Below are 18,934 nucleotides of genomic sequence, written 5' to 3' on the forward strand. Positions count from 1 at the left end.
ATCAGACTTAAAACCCAGCGGCAGGTGAGAGCACACAGATAAAAGCAGGAAGAGGATGCTCCTCCCAGGGACCTTGCTCCCTGCCACCTCCAACGAGGTCAGGAAACCTCTTGAAAGGCAGGTAGCCAAACTCTGACATACATCACCCAGCAATCGGGCAAGGGCCGTAAAACTTCATGTGGGCATTCATAAAGGTGAGGGAGCGTGAAATTTTATTTTTCTTTTGATGATCCTTATTAAAGGTGAGCAAAGCACATTCTGAGAGTAGTTTCCAGCAGGTTATCTGCTGAGGGATTGACCTGAAGTGAGAGTGAGCGTGGCAGACAAGCAGTCCCCCAACTCTGAGCCACTGGAAAACAGCGACCTACTTCCCAACTCAGCGTCTCAATCCAAGCATTCATTGTTATTTTCGCCATAGAATAAAGCTATTTCGACCTAATATATTACAAATTTTACAAATCTCTGCTTGGGAATTCCAACTTTAAAAACATTGAATAAATAAAAGAGATTTATCAACATACATGGATAAATTACTCTAAGTCAAAAGGGACAGATTAAACACCATATTTAAAAGAAATGACAGGCAGACCTTGGAGACACTGCAGGTTTGGTTTAGGCCACCACAATCCAGCAAATACCACAATTAGGGGGGTTACATGATTTGGGGGATTTCTCAGTGCATATAAAATTATGCTATACCGTAGTCTATTAAGTGTACAATAACATTATGTCTAGAAATGTACATGTAATGTGAAGTCGTTCGGTCGTGTCCAACTCTTTGTGACCCCATGGACTGTAACCTGCTAGGCTCCTCCATTCATGGGATTTTCCAGGCAAGAATATTGGAGTGGGTTGCCATTTCCTTCTCCAGGGGATCTTCCAAACCGAGGGGTCGAACCTGAGTCTTCCACGCTGCAGGCAGACTCTTTACTGTCTGAGCCACCAGGGAAGCCCAAAAATGTACATATCTTAATTTTAAAAAGATTGCTGCTTAAAAAAAAATGCTATCATCTGAGCCTTCAGTGACTCATAATCTTTTTGCTAGTGGAGCGTCTGAAATACTGCAAGAATTACCAAAATGTGACATAAAGACAGAAAGTAAGCAAATGCTGTTGGGAAAATGGTACCAACTGACTTACTCAGTGCAGGGTGGCCACAAACCTTCAACTTGAAAAAAACGCAGGCTCTATGAAGTGCAGTAAAGTAAAACACAATAAAATGTGGCATGCCTTATAAACTTTGAAAACAGCTTAGGCAACACTGAATTTTTTTTAAGTTATATGAATACCTAAAAACACTCATACAACTTGATTATAGAATCATTAATATTCCAAAGGGTAAATGGAAAAAAAGACAATTAACCAAGGAAGAAATCTAAGGTATTAAAGCACAAAGTCTCTAGTTTATTAGCTGAACCAGGAAGCAACCACAAGGACCATCTTTCACCACCCTAGATCCATGGGGTCTTTCTCCAAGTGCAGCACAGGTTACTGACCCGCTCTGGGTGAGGGATATGTCAGTACAATCTTTCCACGTGGTTTTGTGTATCAGTGAGGATATTTTGGGGCCCTTTTCATCTTTACTCTGCAGTGGTTCGAACCCTCCCAGTGTCACCACAATGAGAGTGGGTGTCCTTGGGGGCAGAAAACCTTGTGGGGAAATGTTGGGCTCTGTGGGGCTGAGAGTGGGCACCCCCTGGCGATGGTGTTTCACACACACCCTTCCAATCTCAGCCTCCATCTCCCCTCCCAGGCCAAAAGGGGCCTGGACCATGCCAACCCTAATGCCCCTCCAGTTATAACCAGTCCAGCTACAAATTCACAGCAGACATCTAAATGAAAAGATGGCACGCACCTGTTTTTGATGTGCTGTGGGGAACCCAGGCATCGGAAGCTGCCGCGGACCATGATGGCAAGCCTTGTGCACACAGCCTCGCACTCCTCCATGCTGTGGGAGAAAAGACCAGGGGTGAGCCGCAGCCCCAGACTCAGGGCTCGAATCCACAGTGGGATGGGCGAGCAGAGACACGCCATTATTGAAAATCAGCTGACTTTCCATACAGGAACCTCGCAAAACTCAAACAGCACTTTGGAAATGGATAAGACTTCATTTACATGGCCAACTATACAATTAACCAAAATATTAGTAGTCTTTCTATACACTAGGAAAACAGTTACTGAATATATAGGAGAAAACCTTTTAGCAATAGCACAAAAATGGAAAATAGATGAAAAAGACCTTCATAAACATGTGGAAATCTTATGAAAAGAAAGAATATTTACTGATGGAAGATGAAATTTTGAATCAGTGGGAAGATATATCAGAAAAAGGGAAAAACACAAATACAGTTTAAATGAGAAATTGTTTTAAAAAATCATTATAATATAAATAATAGAATGTAAGTATAAAATGTAACAGGTATAAAATAAATTTTGTATAAACTATAAACTAACATACTTTAATACAGTATATTATATATAACAAATAACACTGTAATTTATAACTATAACTTAGCTTGTAATATAATATTACATTGATATGAAATGCTATCAAGATTTAAAATTTACAATTATATCATTCTAAATATATAAAAGAATAATATAAATTTTAAGAAGAATTTAGTATAATACTGATCAAAAGTTTATCACTCCCCACAAGAAACATTGAAAACAATTTTAAAAATATACTTTAAAATTATTTAGAGAGAGGTAGATAAAGGTCAAACAAGAAGAGAAATAAAATGACTCATTCCAGAAAACATTAACATTTTCTTAAATAGTTAAAAAGAAACAGTATGCTAAGGAATTACAAGGAAGATCTTTGGAACAAGATATGACAGTGCACATGAGACATTAGTATTTTAAATACAGACCAGAGAATGGGACATGGTCCCAAGCACAAGAGCAATGGAGTAAACTGTGAAGGGAAAGTTTTATGTGCTTGACAATGAAAAGCTACACACTTCTAATAAGTATGTCAAAACACAGCAAACTAACATTTAAAAAACTGCAACAGACACAAAGGCTAATATTTGATGTACTTATTATAAAGAACTCATGTGTGTGCGCACTAAGTTGCTTCCGTTGTGTCTGACTCTTTGCGACCCGATGGACTGTAGCCCGCCGGGCTCCTCTGTCCATGGGATTCTCCAGGCAAGAACAGTGGAGTGGAATGCCAGGCTCTCCTCCAGGGCATCTTCCTGATGGCTGCAAAGGGGTCACAGGGATCAAACCTGCGACGTGTCTCCTGCATTTGCAGGCAGGTTCTTTACTATTGGTGCCACCTCAGAAGCCCACAGAACTCATATATACTACTGTAAAAATAAACAAAAACTCAAGAGAGGAGAAAGGGTAAATAATATATAGATTTAAAAAAAATCATTCATGGTAATAAACATACCAATAAATTACAAACTAAACCATCACATAAGTGACCTTAAAACTATTTTCTAGCCTGACAGGCATTTGTCATATATACCTGTGTGTGTTACAGACAAAAATTCTTTTTCCCTCCATCTCCTGTATGAATAAAAACAATAAATTCTCAGATCCAAAAAGATACCCCCAAAGTTAGACACTCTCTCAATAATTTTAAACAGGTCAGTGTACATATGACTGTTGAGAATAAAACATTGGCATACCTTGATGAAAAACAAAATTGCCAAAAATTCCTTTCCTAGGGACTCACTTTAGGAAATACAGAAAATATGAAGCACATAACAACTTATCTATAACTGGAAAAAAATCTAGAAACAAGTTCCACAATAGAATAATACAGAAACATAAATGAGGGTACATCCATATGTATATCAGCCATTGAAATGAGGGTTTCCAAAGTCAATTCATTAGATATGGAAAAGGTAATGATTTAGCAATGGTAAAATGACAATGCATGTTAGGAAAACTGCACATGTATGTTAAAAAAAATAGTAAGGAAAAGCACAAAAAAATGTATGACTATCAAATACCTGAAAAGTGAAGTTAATGGTGGACTTTCTTTCCTTCTTTTACCATGTTGTATTATACAAATTCTAAAGAAAATATGGTAATTTTCCTGCTGGGGAATGGACATAAAACGGTGTGCTCGTTGGGTCAGTTTATGTTCTTATCAAGATTATACTGGTCAGCCTTCCACGCAGCCAGAGGTAGATATGTGGCCAAATGGGTCAGTGTGAAGGACAATTTCTGAGTCACACTGAAGGAGGCAAGCCACTTGCCCTGGGTTTTGGATCTTTCCACTTCCCATAAGCTGGGATGCGGACACAGCTACTGAGTCAACTCAATACTGAAGATGAAGAGTGAGTGACTTGGTGGAAAGAATCTGAGTCAGACCCTTGGCTCTGACACAGCCCCCTGTGTGAACTGTGAATGCAGGAGAGAAATGTTTGCCTGGTCTGGGTCACTGTCATTTGGGGTCTTTGTTACAGTAGCTTAACATGAAGTCTCAGGGCTATTCATACGCCAGGTATGCTTTATATATTTTTCTGTGCAGATGTTATCTTTCTCTGTTTCTTAATTAATTTCAGTTTAAAATAACCATATCATTTTTTATTATGAGTGCATAGTAGGTCTCTAATTAAAGTGATAGAATATCTAGTCACTTCTATATGACCTTCCTAAACACAAGACCCCAACAACAACTGATATTAATTCAGGCCACAGAACAATGACTCGCAGTTTCCAATTGCCTCAGTATCTGCTATCAAACAACTATACTCCAGAAACTTGGGATTCTAGAGAGTCTTGACCCAGAGGCAGAGATTTGAGATGCTGATGGTCTTCAGCATCAGGAAGGATACACAGAGTCAAGGTTCTACACAATGAAAGGAATCTCTGACCATTTATTCAAAAATAAACACTATGCTGTTTATTTTTGGTGATTAAGCAGATGGGGACAGAACTGGGTCAGGTGAGTCAGAGCTTTAAGTGTTTATACAGTAAATCCCCTACAGACAAGCCTTCAAGTCAAAAACTTCCAAAGACACGAACATGTGTTCACCTGTACAATCATGTAAGTTAGCTCACGTGTCTGGCGTACATTGTCACGAGCATGCATCCTCTACACACAGCTGTGCTTTTGTGTACCACACAGTACTGGATACAGTACGGCAGTACAGTCTGTTTATTTCAAGCCCTGGATGTCCAGGAGCAAGTGTAAACGCAGTGGTGATGAAGCTGACATTACTGTACTTTTCAAGGTACGGAGTACTGAAAGACTAAAAATGTTTTATTTTTGTGATTTATATTTATTATCCATGCAAAAAGTTATATAAACTTATATAGTATAGTACTACAGACCTGATTATGTTAGTTGGGTACCTAGGCTAACTTTTCAGACTTGTAAACAAATTGAACTTACAAACGTGTTCTCAGAATGGAACTCATTTGTATACAGGGGACGTCCTATGGTGAACTTCTCAGATCAGTGTATGATGAATGAGGGGGAAGCAGTCCTGGCCCTCTTGGTCGGGTTGATTTTAATTCCTCATAAACAGTAAATCAGGACCCAGCACTCCTACTTTTGTGCCCTACCCCTGCTCTCCACCACAGTCCCATAGGATAAGGACTTGGAGAGGGGGGAGATGGACTCCTAATTAAAAGGAAACTCTAATTCAGAGACTTCCTAGAATCAGGGAATCAATCCAAGGCTGCTTTGCTCTTCACTGTCAGTCATTTAGACCTTCATATTGTATGACTACAGAAAGATTTTTGGAAATAGAGATACATCATTAATGTGAGACCAAATGAACAGGAGGATATAAAAAAGAAATTACAGTGATATGTGGTCTTTCTGAGAGCTGTCTGCAATAATTATATGTTACATGAGAATTATAAAGACCTTTTAACGTGACACCTGAGTTCCCAATCTTAGACCTTAGGGGACCTAAGTACTGGCTGAATGACAACAGAAATCAGACTTCCCAGGACTGGCACAGAAAGATGGTCACTGGAAGCAGGAATGTATTATGATAAAGAAAGGGATTTGCCGAATTTAACTCACTTCAATGTAACATTTTATATTCTGAATAGAAACAGAAAAAAGACAAAAAAAAAAAATATATATATATATAGCATAGTCAGGACTTTCAGTTAATGGCCACACTGCCAAAGGCTGTTGTTATTGCTGCTAAGTCACTTCAGTCGTGTCTGACTCTGTGCGACCCCATAGATGGCAGCCCACCAGGCTCCCCTGTCCCTGGGATTCTCCAGGCAAGAACACTGGAGTGGGTTGCCATTTCGTTCTCCAATGCATGAAAGTGAAAAGTGAAAGTGAAGTCGCTCAGTCGTGTCCGACTCTTCGCAACCCCATGGACTGCAGCCCACCAGGCTCCTCCGTCAATGGGATTTTCCAGGCAAGAGTACTGGAGTGGGGTGCCATTGCCTTCTCCGACTGCCAAGGGCAGGCATGTTCAAAAGACAATTAAGAAACCGGAGAAAGTGAACAAAAATGATATATTTCAGAATTCTGGAAATTGACCAAAAGCACAGGACAATTAGAGAAAAAGTTACAGTTGACAAAAACTGCTGAACCAGGGTAAGAAGGGGAATGGTCTGTGGCATCCTGGCTTACAACAGGCAGCTCCTAGCAGGGGCCAGACCACGAGCATCGGCAGCTTCTCTGCCCTGTGGAAGGATGTGCGCCCTGTGCAGGGCGGGGCAGAGCCCACACCTGTCAGCCCTGTCCGCACTGTAGACTCCACAAGCAGGAAGGGCCAGCAGCCCAGCATCTGGCCTGCAGCTGTGTCACGCACAGAGCCCGTGAGGCTCCGTGTACAACACTAGAGGTTGGAGAAGTCCAAGCCAGCCACCCACGCCACGTGAGCCCAGAGGCCCTCTGCCCGCCATCCGTGTGCACCCTATACAGACTAGAGGGGCCAGGAAAGACAAAACCAAGCCTACTGGAAAAAGGCCTGAGCTGGGAGAGCCCCGCCTTGGCCACACTCAGATGACAGCAGAGACTGAATCCTTGTGGACCTGCTGCTGCTGCTGCTGCTGCTGCTAAGTTGCTTCAGTAGTGTCCGACTCTGCGACCCCACGGATGGCAGCCCACCAGGCTCCTCTGTCCACGGGATTCTCTAGGCAATAATACTGGAATGGGTTGCCATTTCCTTCTCCAATGCATGCATGCTAAGTCGCTTCAGTCGTGTCCGACTCTGTGTGACCCTATGGACAGCAGCCCACTGGCCTCTTCTCTCCACGGGATTCTCTAGGCAAGAATACTGGAGTGGGTTGCCATTTCCTTCTCCAAAGTCCAGCAAAGGCTCTAACTGGCAACTTGCCTGGACAAAAACAGTGTGGCTCCAAAAACACCTAGCCTTCAAAAAATGAAAACAAAGTTGAAAGAAAAACAACTAGACAGAAGCATCAGGAGCTGCTCACTGCAGGAGAAAGAGTGTTCATAGATTCATCCTCAAGAAACATGAACAAAACCCAGGTAGAACACATAGAGATCTACATCCAAACACATCAAAGTTAAGGTGTTGAAAAGCACTGAGAAATCTGGAGAGAGTCAGACAAAGGACTCAGGACATCCAGCGAGCAGCACAGCTGTTAGCAGCTGGCTTCTTATAAGAAGCAACGCAGGTGAACAGACAGCGAGGAGAGATGTTCATTCCAAAAATGTGAGTTAAAACCACACACCACCAGGACGGTTACAAACAGGAAGACCAGCAGTGTTGATGGCAGCGTGGAGATCCTGGAAACTTCTATCATTGTTCTTGGGATTAAAAGATGATTGACACTTCAGGGAACAGCTCTGCAGCTTTCTAAAGTGCTGAACACAAGTTACCGTACAACCCAGAAAAAGACCGCTAAGAGAACTAGAAGCTTGTGTCTAGACAAAGATGTGTGTGCGGCTGTTGACAGCACTCTGCACTGAACAGCTGAGTGTGGGAACCATCCAAAGGGCCAGGACGGGGGAGTGGGCAGCAAGCACTGTCCTGCTGCCCAGGGGACACAGCTCACTGCTGGGTGCCGAGTGGTGACTCTCAGAGGACAAGTGACAGAGTCACATACAAATGATCACAGGTCACATGACTCCATGTGGGTGGAATATCCAGGAGGACACATTGATGGAGACAGAGAGACCGCAGTGGACGGGGGTTAAGTGAGAACCCTCCAAAGCGATGGAGATGCCCTGAACTGGGTCTTGACGACAAGGCACAGGACTGCGGTGATGAAAACACACGGGAAGGGGCACTCAAAGTGGAGAAATCACATGGTACATAAATCAGACCTCAAAGACCCTTTTTTTAAATGGCAGGGGTTAGTCTGACAGTAAGGGCTTCCCTGCTGGCTCAGCAGTAAAGAATCCACTTGCCAGTGTAAGAGATGCGGGAGACCCGGGTTCAATCCCTAGGACCGGAAGATCCCCTGGAGGAGGAGGTGGCAACCCACTCCAGTATTCTTGCCCGGAGAATCCCATGGACGGAGGAGCCTGGTGGGCTACAGTCCATGGGGTCATAAAGAGTCGGACATGATTGGGCTACAGAGCGTGAGGTCTGACGGAAAATTCAGGAAAGCTGGGCAGCAGGCAAAGCATCACTGAGTGCTGCTGTGCCGTTTAGTTGCTGAGTTGTGTCCGACTCTCTGCAACACTATGGGCTATAGCATGCCTCTGTCCATGGGATGCATAGGGAAGGATGTTGGAGTGGGCTGCCATTTCCTTCTCAAGGGGATCTTCCTGACCCAGGGATTGAACTCAGGTCTCCTGCTTGGCAGGTAGATTCTTTACCACTGAGTCACCTGGGAAGCCCATCACTGAGTGTAAGTTAAAAAAACAGAAAGAGGGAGCAGCGGTGTGAACAGCATCCCTCCTCAATGAGGGTAGACTCTGCCTGGACCCGAGGGCGGCCGCCCAGCCCTCCCAGGGGAATTAGTTCTAATAATAGCATTCCCGCCACGGGTCTGTGCTCCCGGATTGACAGCGCCTGGTGCTATTCTTCCAGGAACTGACACTGCTGCAGTCATCGGCAGTGTCTCCCAGGACCCCCTTGGAGACCTCCCATCTTGAGTGACGGGCTGGCTTTGTGTTTCACGTCTAGCAACAAGGAGCAGGCCACTCACTCCAGCTCAGACATGTCCATTCAGGAAATTTGGGGGTCACTCCTCAAGGGCCCCTGCTCCCTCACAGGTCTGGTGAGAGCCCCAGCTTGCAAGATCCCAGCTGGTCTTGACCTGGGCTGTGTTTGCATGAGCAACTTCGCATAACAAGGGCCCTCCGCACCCAGAGGCAGGGCTGGCTGGCTTATCAGCTGCTATCAAGCAGAGTGTCCCGGGTCCATGTTCCTCTCCTGTGCCCACAGGTCTCTGAGCCTTCGGCACCCCTGGGGTGATCCAGGCTCAGGGGCCAGATGACTTTGCTGATCCTGGTTGCTTCTCTCTGACCCACGAGTCTCCTGTCTTCTGTAAGCATCCAGGAAGCCCATTCGCCAGATCTGTAAGCTTGCAAGTAAGGGAGAATCCCGGATCCTTCACCGCTGCTAACAATTTGCTCCTGGCATATTTCACTTACAAGTCAGGAGGAAGCACATCTAAACTCTAAAGCTTGATCTCCACTGTAGGACATACACGACGATGTATAAAACAGACCACCACCAAGGCCCTACTGTAGAGCACCGGGAACTCTACCCAGTGCTCTGTGAAGACCTTTATGGGAAAAGAATCTGAATAAGAGAGAGTATATGTACATATAACGGATTCACTTTGCTGTACAAGAGAAACTAACACAACACTGTAAATCAACTATACTGCAATAAAAATTAAAAAATAATAAATTTTAAAGGAATGTTTATGAGCCAAATCACTGTGTTCACCCTCTCTCAGTGAGTTTAGGAAACCTAAGAACTGCGTCCCTCTGGGGCCTGGAACAGTGCAGCATCAAGCTAAAAAGAAACCAGCGATGTGAAAATCCCACTACAAGACTAATTCTGTGAGGAAGAAAATACGAGACCCTATTTAGAAACGTGCTGAGTTTTCATTTCAGCTAATTCTCATGCTGGAATAAAGGGGCTGAAACTGGTCGCAGAAGGGCCTGAGGAGGATGCCCGGCTTTTCAAACATGACTGACGGACAGGGTGTGGTCAGTGAGGGTCCGCCGGGCCGCGCACCGGGGGAACGGCCTGGTCAGTGTCCCGACCTCCGTCAGGGGGTGACATGTGGCATCTGTGTGGCAGCGCTGTGTGGCGGCGCTGCGCTCGGTGGGGGAGCCACCCAGCTCACCTGTGGGAGCTCAGGACCACAGCACAGCCCTCCTCAGCCTCCTTCCTCACTGCCTCCCACAGGTGCCGCTTGGAGCAGGGGTCCATCCCCGAGCTGGGCTCGTCCTGAAGCAGAGAGAACAGAGGGTGAGGGGAGGGGGCGAAGGCACATGGGAACACGCTTCCCTGGAGCAAGGGTGCAGGCTGGAGGGAGATCCAGCCCCAGCTCCAGCCCACGCTCTATGCTCAGCATGCGCCAGTACCCCTCAAGTTTGCTGGGCTCCCCTTGGAATCCCGGGGAGGTAGGCCTGCCCTGATGCACCCTAACCTCTTTAAAACACCAGAAGCATCCACCCTAGAAGATATACAAGAGCAGAAAAAGGCTTCATTGATGTCACAACATCAAGGACAGTGAAATCTCTTTTAAACCCGAAGCTTCCTCCTTCAACAAACACTCAAGCACTTCTTATCTGAACTGCTTTAGAGAGAGATGTGTGATGCATTTCTGTGCTCTTGCAATCAGGAAGTACCGAACATATTTTTCTCAAGAGCTGAGGTCATCAACTGCCCCAAAGAAAGAAACAGAAGGAGAGTGGATAAGCAAATGCTGGGTCTTTTGTGAAAATCACGTGACACAGTAAATAGTTATAAACCAACTAAGTGGAAGGCGTGATTGGCCACTGTTCCCCTGAGAGAGTTGGAGGCATCACTCCACGTTTCCACACACGTGTCGGCAGGGGGACACTTGTCCTGCCTCTGGGGAGGATGCTGAGCGTCCTTCATTGCACGCCCTCCACCAGACGCACACACTCACAGTCACCCCCATCACTAACGCTTCACGTGGAGGCTTTCCAGGGTGACTTCAAGGACTCGGAAAGACACACACTGTGGTCAAGGAGCGCTTCCGATGAGGAGGAAACAGCCACAGGGCTTGTGAGTCCCCACCCAGGTCACTGCGCCCAAGCTCGGGAGACCTAGCGAGCTGAGGGTGGGATCGAGGACCAAAGTCCCAGCCAATGCAGGATATGGGGGGCAAGGCTGAGCAGAGGATCCTGCTGAAGGCAGGGAACAGCCCCGCCAGGAACCGCTTTAAGGCAAGCCGGCCTCTCCTCTTGTAAGGAAGAGGCCTTCTGCAAACTGCAAAATCACGCAAGCGTAAGCTTTGGTTACCCGGTTTCAAAAGATGCAATTACACAGTCGTCTTTGATTCCGGACCTTGGGAAAAAGCAAGCTTAGTGCAAGAGGAGAATCCAGCTCAGATTCCAGAAGACACTCCATGATGATGGGGCCCTTTCTTCAATGCAGGTCTTCTGAATCTCCCTTAAGTCCCCCCACTGAAATGCTGCCTCCACTGAACAAACAAGAACAGGCAAAGAAAGGCTGTCTTCTGACTCCCATACTGTTCCATGTCCCTCAGATTTCCTTCCAGTGCAAAACCCTGGGAGGTCCTCTAATGGTTAGAATCCAGTCTATGGCCCACAAATAATGACTTCTTTTTATAATTTAAATGATATTACTCTTAGCCATTTTTGAAATGCAAAACAAATGGCTCTGTTTATTGACACCTGGGCCACCTCTAACTCATGCTTCTATTCAGCCGAACTGGATTAATTTCAGTGCCCATGTGGATTATAGGTGGCCCTGTCTGAGGCCACTGTCTGCCCTCCCCTCCCCCGCAGGTTCTTCCTTCCCCATGACCCCCACCCTCAGATTCAGCACAGAGTCCCCACGGCTCTGACCATCATATCTGCAGGAGAAGACTTAAAGCAATAGGCCAGAGGACAGGTGTGCTTTGGATTTCAGATTACAAGTGGGCTCTGGTATTCTTTTTAAAATATTGTCTTTAGTGTTAAGATTTTATGGAATCTTCTATTGGATAAATAAAAGGGACTCCAAAGAGTCTGCTTTGTCTCAGTAAAATTCCAATGATTATAGATTCTGTTTGGAAAATGTTGATTTAGGGCAAAACATTTATTAGCTCAGAAATGTGACATTGCAACTTTTGAACATCCTCTCCGGAGGACCTCTGATAGATCAAAGCATTTTATTTGGAGACACTGGCATGTCACTGTTCCATCCACTACTCACCAGTAAGAGAAGGTCAGGTTTCCCCAGCAGGGCCAGGGCTGTGGACAGCTTCCTCTTGGTGCCCCCACTGTAGGTGGCCACGGGTTTGTCCACGTGGGCTTCTAGGTGGAGGCGCCTCACGAGGTCCCCAGCCACCTGAAAAAGAAGAGCTCCCTGTGAGGGCACCCTATTCACCAAGAGGCCCCCCGACACCTGTTTCTGGGCCTGGAGCCCTGCTCCCTCCTGCCCTGCCCACACCCACACTCAGCTCTGCTCCTGAACAACGCCCCATGACACAGGGATGCTGGGAATGAACAGGCAGGAGTCCCCCTGGACAAAGCTGGGTTTTCTGAGCCTATGAGTTATGGAATTGATAGCCAGAACCCTGAGCTCAGGTCTTAGACTCAGGGAGCAGCAAGGGCCATCAATGCAGGGTTCAGCGTGGGTCAGACATACCTCTGTGCTGAGGTGAGCAAACACAGGAGAGCCAAACAAGGACAAAGATGGAGCTGAGGGGAGCGCAACCTGAGGAGAGGAAGCTTCAGGGGACAGAGGAGCAAGGGGGAGCCTTCAATATGCCAAGAAAGGAAGACTTCCCCAGAGACTGCACACCCGGTTCAGTTTAGAAAGAAGAACAGTGGGTGTCCTGTTTATCTGCAACCACTGAGCACCCTCTAATCAGGTCCAGAGGATGCCGACACTTCCAGCCCCAGGGGCATCCCAGCCCCCGGTACATCGGGCCTGGTCACCGCTCCTCATCCTCCTCCGCCTTGCAGCCCGTCATACATTTGTACCTCCTGGAAGCCCCAGATCCTTTCCTTCCCTCCCAGCAGAAAATAGCTTCCCACTACCACCTTAGCTGCTTCACACTTTTTCTGTCTGATTCCTGGCTGCGCTGGCTCCTCTGGGAGTCACGATGAAGAAACCTTTGCTTTCAACTATGCGTGAGTTTAAAATGTTGTAAACAATTTTATTTAACTCTTGTGATCCTAGAAGTATTAACATAGATTTGTTTCTTTCAATATCATCATGTAACCAAACTGGTCAAAATCGTACCTCAATTCAAACATCAGGGAAGTGGGAAAACCTCTGTAGGACTCTGGGGATGAGCTAATAAATATGTGTTCTAAATAACCCAATAGAGCACAGTTTTAAACTCATACATACACTTTTTTTTGATAAGTGCATAAAAGTTGGGATAGTAATAATAACAGTGGTAATTGCAATGATGAAATATTAAGAACTTCTAAAAAGATTAGGATAATATTTAGGCCACCCAATAAAAACTCCATAACATAAACTGGGGCTTCCCCGATAACTCAGTAAAAAATCCACCTGCAATGCAGGAGATCTGGGTCAGGAAGATCCCCTGGAGAAGGGAATGGCTACCTACTCCAGTATGCTTTCTTGGAAAATCCCATGGACAGAGGAGCCTGGTGGTCTATATAGTCCATGGGGTCGCAAAGAGTCAGACAGGACAGAACAAATAACATTTTCACTTTTCAAGATAAACTGCTCTTTCACTTTATTTGTACAGCCTCAACATGACCCAGAAAGAATTAAGAGTCTCCATGACTGGTCTAGTTGTGAAACAGTTAAATCAAGGAGGTGAAGATTTCAAGGCCCCAGAGATTCTGGAGGATGGTCTTAAATCCCCTGAGATCTGCCAAAGAATAACATCTCAAAGTCAGTAGTTTGTTCATCTTGGAAATGACATCGTTTTCCCAGATGGGTTTAGAGGTACTATCCCTTTCCATACCTCCATTAAGTATAATAATTTCAATTAACATAAAGTGCCGGTGTGCTAAGTCGCTTCAGCTATATCCAGCTCTTTGCGACCCCATGGACTGTAGCCCACCAGGGGCTTCTGTCCATGGGATTCTCCAGGCAAGAATACTGGAGTGGATTGCCATGCACTCATCCAGGGGATCTTCCTGACCCATGGATTGAACTCCCATATCTTACGTCTCTTGCATTGGCAAGAGGGTTCTTTACCACTAGCACCACCTAGGAAGCCCCTAACCTAAAGGAAATGGATGAAGTAAGTAAAAAGTTGTTCAAACAAAACAAATGATTCATGACAGACAGAAGCGTGAAAGGCAGTCCTGCGAGACGGAGGCAGAGCTATGACGGCTGGAATCAGAGAGGTAAAGACAGCGGTTACTCTTCCTGCGGAGAGGGTCTTCCAGGGAGTAAACCAGCCCACAAGTAGACATTCACATAGAGAATGAAAGAAGGCAGCCAGAGAGGCTTCCTGGAAGAAGAGGCTCTGTTCACGTGAAAAGGAGGAAACTGGGAAGGAAGAGTCTGCTGGGAAGCTTACTCCTCCTGGAAGGCAGTGCCACCAGCAGAAAAGTGACACACGGGAAAGTGATATTTTTAGGTTATTTTTAGATCCATAAAAATCGTCCCAAAGAGACTGGAAATGTACATGTGTATCAGAAATAAATTTTATTTCATGCTCATTCTCCTTATTCAAAGGCTCCTCTGTCCATGGAATTTTCCAGGCAAGAATACTGGAGTGGGTAGACATTCCTTTCTCCAGGGGCTCTTTCCAACCCAGGGATCGAATAAGGGTCTCCTGCATTACAGGCAGATTCTTTATCATCTGCGCCAACAGGGGAGTTCATTAAAGGCTAGCAAGACCTAAATGAAAGCTGATAAACAGAAAAATGAAATAAGACAATCACAAAAGTATAGCCTGTTGCTGTAGAAAATGTACTACAGGATAAGAGAACTTCTGAATAAACCTACCAAACTAATACTGATAGTTTTTATGAAATCAGGAAACATGTGTCATGCTTTTCCAATTTCACAAAAGGTTAAGTGTTGCAACCTTCAAATTCTGGACTGGTTAACCATAGCAAAGAATCCAGAATATACAGGGACAGACATATTAGTTTGATCCACTTTCAGAATGTCATGTTTCCAGAAAAATAACTGAAAATGGTCTAATAAGAAGGGTTCTGTTGCAGTCTTTCCTTCACTCAGTACTCTTGTCAAAATAATGGCAAAAGTAAAGCCTTAGTCACTGTGGTTGCAAAATACCATCTAAACACCAAAATGTCAATAGTTAATGGAATATCTCTCCGCTACTAGGTATTTTCTTGCCATAAATTCTAGAAATTGTACTGCACTTAAGACAAGAATTTGGGATTATTCACTTTTATCACCTCAATCTCTAATCATCTTTAACACATAATGGAACTTCTACACATATTATTTGAATCAAAATAAATCGCTCAGAGATTCATCCATCCATCCATTTGATTCCAAAGCCAAAATTTTTCCACTAGCTTACGTGTCAATGACCACACTGAAATGCTTCATGAGATTAAAAGGCCACAATGAAGTGTGAAGGAGAGAAAGGGAGTGAAGGGCTTGAGGCAGAATGCCTTCCTCCCGATCCTCTATTTCCTTCTGGCCCCTGTCCCTCTTGTTTCATAATGTCTAGCTCCTTCTAACAAAACTGGGAATAGAAGAAAATTGGGGGAGACAAATGATATCTGTGGAGAAGATAAGTAGAAAGACGCAGTAGGGTTTTTCCCTGATAGCTGTTTGCCGGTATTAACAAAGAAGACATGGCTAAGTGCCTACCTCATCCATTCCAGGGAAAATAAAAATACAGAAATCCCAGCCCCATCCCAGTGGCAGTGTGGTTTGGTGTTTTGAATATGACTCTAACTCTGAAACTTTCTTACATGTGTCTCTAGCAATCCAGACCATGTTATAATCATTTTGTTATAACTTTACATAAGTTGTTAAAAATTGGATTAACTGAATTCAGGCTCAGACATGGATACAGTCCAAAACTATGCAGTGTGGACAATGGGGGGAAAAGTTTTAATGATTACATCAATCTGCTGAGCCAAAATTCAAGCTGAATGAAGACAGCATCCTTTTCTTACCAAATTGAACTTTTGTAAGGTCACAGAAATGGGTGATACAACCACACAGTGGAGACCCCAAGCTGGACATGATCAAGGACCCTGGAGCACAGCGGCAGCATGAGGTGGGCTCTGAGGGGGACGCCTGGGGGCGGACCTTCCCCAGAGCCAGAGGGGCTCTGCCTCCAGAATCACAGAAGACACAAGGGTGGGCATCCTGTGACAGCGAGGACAGGTGGAGAAGAGGGCCCAGTACAGCGCAGACGCCAGGAGAGCCTCCTACGGGATCTGCGAGTCCTGAAACCCAGCGCAGCTCCCCGTCAGAGGAGCCTTGCCATAATCTCATGAGGTTTCCCTTCTTCAGCCACTCACAGGGTACGGAAAAGCAGACAGAGCCACTCGGGGCACTGGAAACTCCGTCTGATCAGCCAGCCACCCAAATGTGCTGAGAACCCACACTCTGGAGCCAGGCCGTCTGCCTTCAAAGCAAACCACCCGAATTCCAGCCACTGCTTTGGGCGGCTTCCTATCCTGTTGCTGTTCAGTCACTAAGCCGTGTCCGACTCTTTGAGACCCCACGGACTGCAGCACAGCAGGCTCCTCTGTCCTCTTTCCCAGAGTTTGCTCAAATTTATGTCCAGTGAGTCAGTGATGCTATCTCACCATTTCATCCCACCATTTCTGAAATGAGGAATACCCCCTGCACAGCTCCCATGGTTGCTGTAAAACAGAGCAGTGCCTTGCCCACAATAATAGAACTATGGTTTTCTGCTCTTTTATCAAAATCCCTTCTGGTCACGTAGTGATGAGCGCGTTGGAACAGACAAGCCTCTTCTATATTTCACATATTTATAAAATTTACAGGAGAGGGAAATTTGTCATCAAGGGAGCTAATTCCTCTCGGAACACAGGTGCTGACATCTTAGAAACCTCTGAGCAAGCAGCAATCCTATCTGCAAAAAATCACTTGCCATTTCATGAAAGAAATGAAGCCAGTTCCTAATTGGCGACCATTAAGATAACTTTTCTCAGTGGAGGTGCTCAGCACAGCGAGCTCGTAAGACAGCTGAGGATCAGAAGCGATTGCTCTGGAAGACAGCAAGCTTCACTGTCTTAACAAGAATGCTTTTTAAGGGGTGTGCTTCCTCCGCTCCCCCAGGACAACAGAAGAGCTAGCTTTGAGCGCTCGCCAAGAATCCACCTCTCTAATCAGAAGCCAGCCAGGGGAGCTGGCAGAGATGAACACTCATTAAAGGCTGAGCCAACGACTAGCCCTGGATGTCAAGAGCTGCTTAAACTATGGTGAGCAGGGTCGTTTGGGCGGACACGTGTCTTTGCTCTATTGAGACGGGAGGTGGGTGAGTGGACTAGCACCCCTCTAGGGACATGGAAAGATCTCATTCTGGTTTCACTTAGAGTCACAGAGCATAAATAAGAAAGGAAGGCTGCGGCATGGCACAGCAGCACAGAGAATGAATTTTCATGGGCCGGTGAAGGAGATGGCTGTGGGTTTGTCTCCTGGGAACCCCATGATTGCTCCATCTCCTGCAGAAGCTCATTGAAAATGCATCCCACACGTCCTTTATTTCTGCTCCAACTTCAGAATCTAGACAGGCAAGCAGCACCCCGCACCCTCCACAGTGAGGTGCAGAGGAGCTAAAACCACTGCCGGTCTGAGGCTGGCCCCCTGGCCTGAGCTGTCAGTCAAGACTGTCAGCTCCACCTCGCTGGCCGCAGCTGGAAGCAGACAGAAGGGCAGTTGCTTCTCTCAGTGGCACCCACTCCCTCAGCCCCGAAAGGGAAGGGGGGCTCTGTGGCTCCCCCACACATCTGCCCCCTGGACTCCCCAGAAAGGAGATACAGAAGCCTCCAGAAAGGACCCCAGGTGTACAGCTGGCAGCCCTCTCAACAGGAAGCCATCCTTTCCATCCACCCACCAAATCCACACATGAGCTAAGTCCTTCTCCACAGGCCCTGGATTCCAAATCTACGCTATTTGCTCTTCAATATAAATTAACAGCCCACTAAATGTGAAAGATGCTTGGTGGGGGAGGGGCTCCTCTAGGAAACAAGATTGCAGATGGCTGTGGGCTTTCGCTCCTACCCACGGCTTCTTCTCTGGGCAGGGACCTATTCTAAATATACAACACGAATGTAACACAGACATATCTGCGTTAACTTCAGTGTGACAATATTGGAAATGTATTTCAGGGACATTTACTCTGACACTGCGGATCCTCACACAGGCTGAGAGAGCTCGCCTGGGACCCGGGGTGTTGCCGTGCACTCCTCTGCTGGTCCCTCTTTCTGGAAACCCTAGGGGGCTCTTACCTTGGGGACGGACTGCTTTGGAATTCCATGGAGACAGCAGTAGTAGTGCAGGTGCTCCCAGCCCGTCAGGAGCTCATCCAGGGCGTCTTGCTGCGGACAGTAGCCCACGCGGATGCCAGCTGCACCAGCAAGAGACAGAGCCACGTCCTCTCTGCCAAGAGAAGCAGCAGTGCACAGAAGATCTAACTTCCCGGACAAACATCACCCATTTCTTAAAGCCGGCTCATCAATCACAAGCTTGTGGCAGTCTGCGCTGTGTACTAAGTGCGTGCTAAGTCACCTCAGTCATGTCCAACTCTTTGCGACCCTATGGGTTGCAGCCCTCCAGGCTCCTCTGTCCACGGGATTCTCCAGGCAAGAATACTGGAGTGGGTTGCCAAGCCCTCCTCCAGGGGATCTTCCCGACCCAGGGATCAAACCCACGTCCTTAGGTCTTCTGCACTGACAGGCA

General features: G+C 46.1%; 1 protein-coding gene across 1 annotated transcript in view; it reads right to left on the minus strand.

Moving 5' to 3' along the window:
* The window catches only part of ABCA13 (ATP binding cassette subfamily A member 13), a 388,784-nt gene that overhangs the window by 24,128 nt on the left and 345,722 nt on the right, over nt 1–18,934 (minus strand). Inside the window, exons 56-59 of the mRNA XM_068973151.1 lie at nt 18,484–18,634; nt 12,287–12,421; nt 10,221–10,324; nt 1,855–1,947 (exon numbers count right to left, since the gene is read on the minus strand). Of these exons, the coding sequence (XP_068829252.1) occupies nt 1,855–1,947; nt 10,221–10,324; nt 12,287–12,421; nt 18,484–18,634 (483 nt within the window). The remainder of the gene's footprint in view (nt 1–1,854; nt 1,948–10,220; nt 10,325–12,286; nt 12,422–18,483; nt 18,635–18,934) is intronic.

Source organism: Capricornis sumatraensis, chromosome 5 (assembly GCF_032405125.1).
Source record: "Capricornis sumatraensis isolate serow.1 chromosome 5, serow.2, whole genome shotgun sequence".
Classification (NCBI taxonomy): Eukaryota; Metazoa; Chordata; class Mammalia; order Artiodactyla; family Bovidae; genus Capricornis; species Capricornis sumatraensis.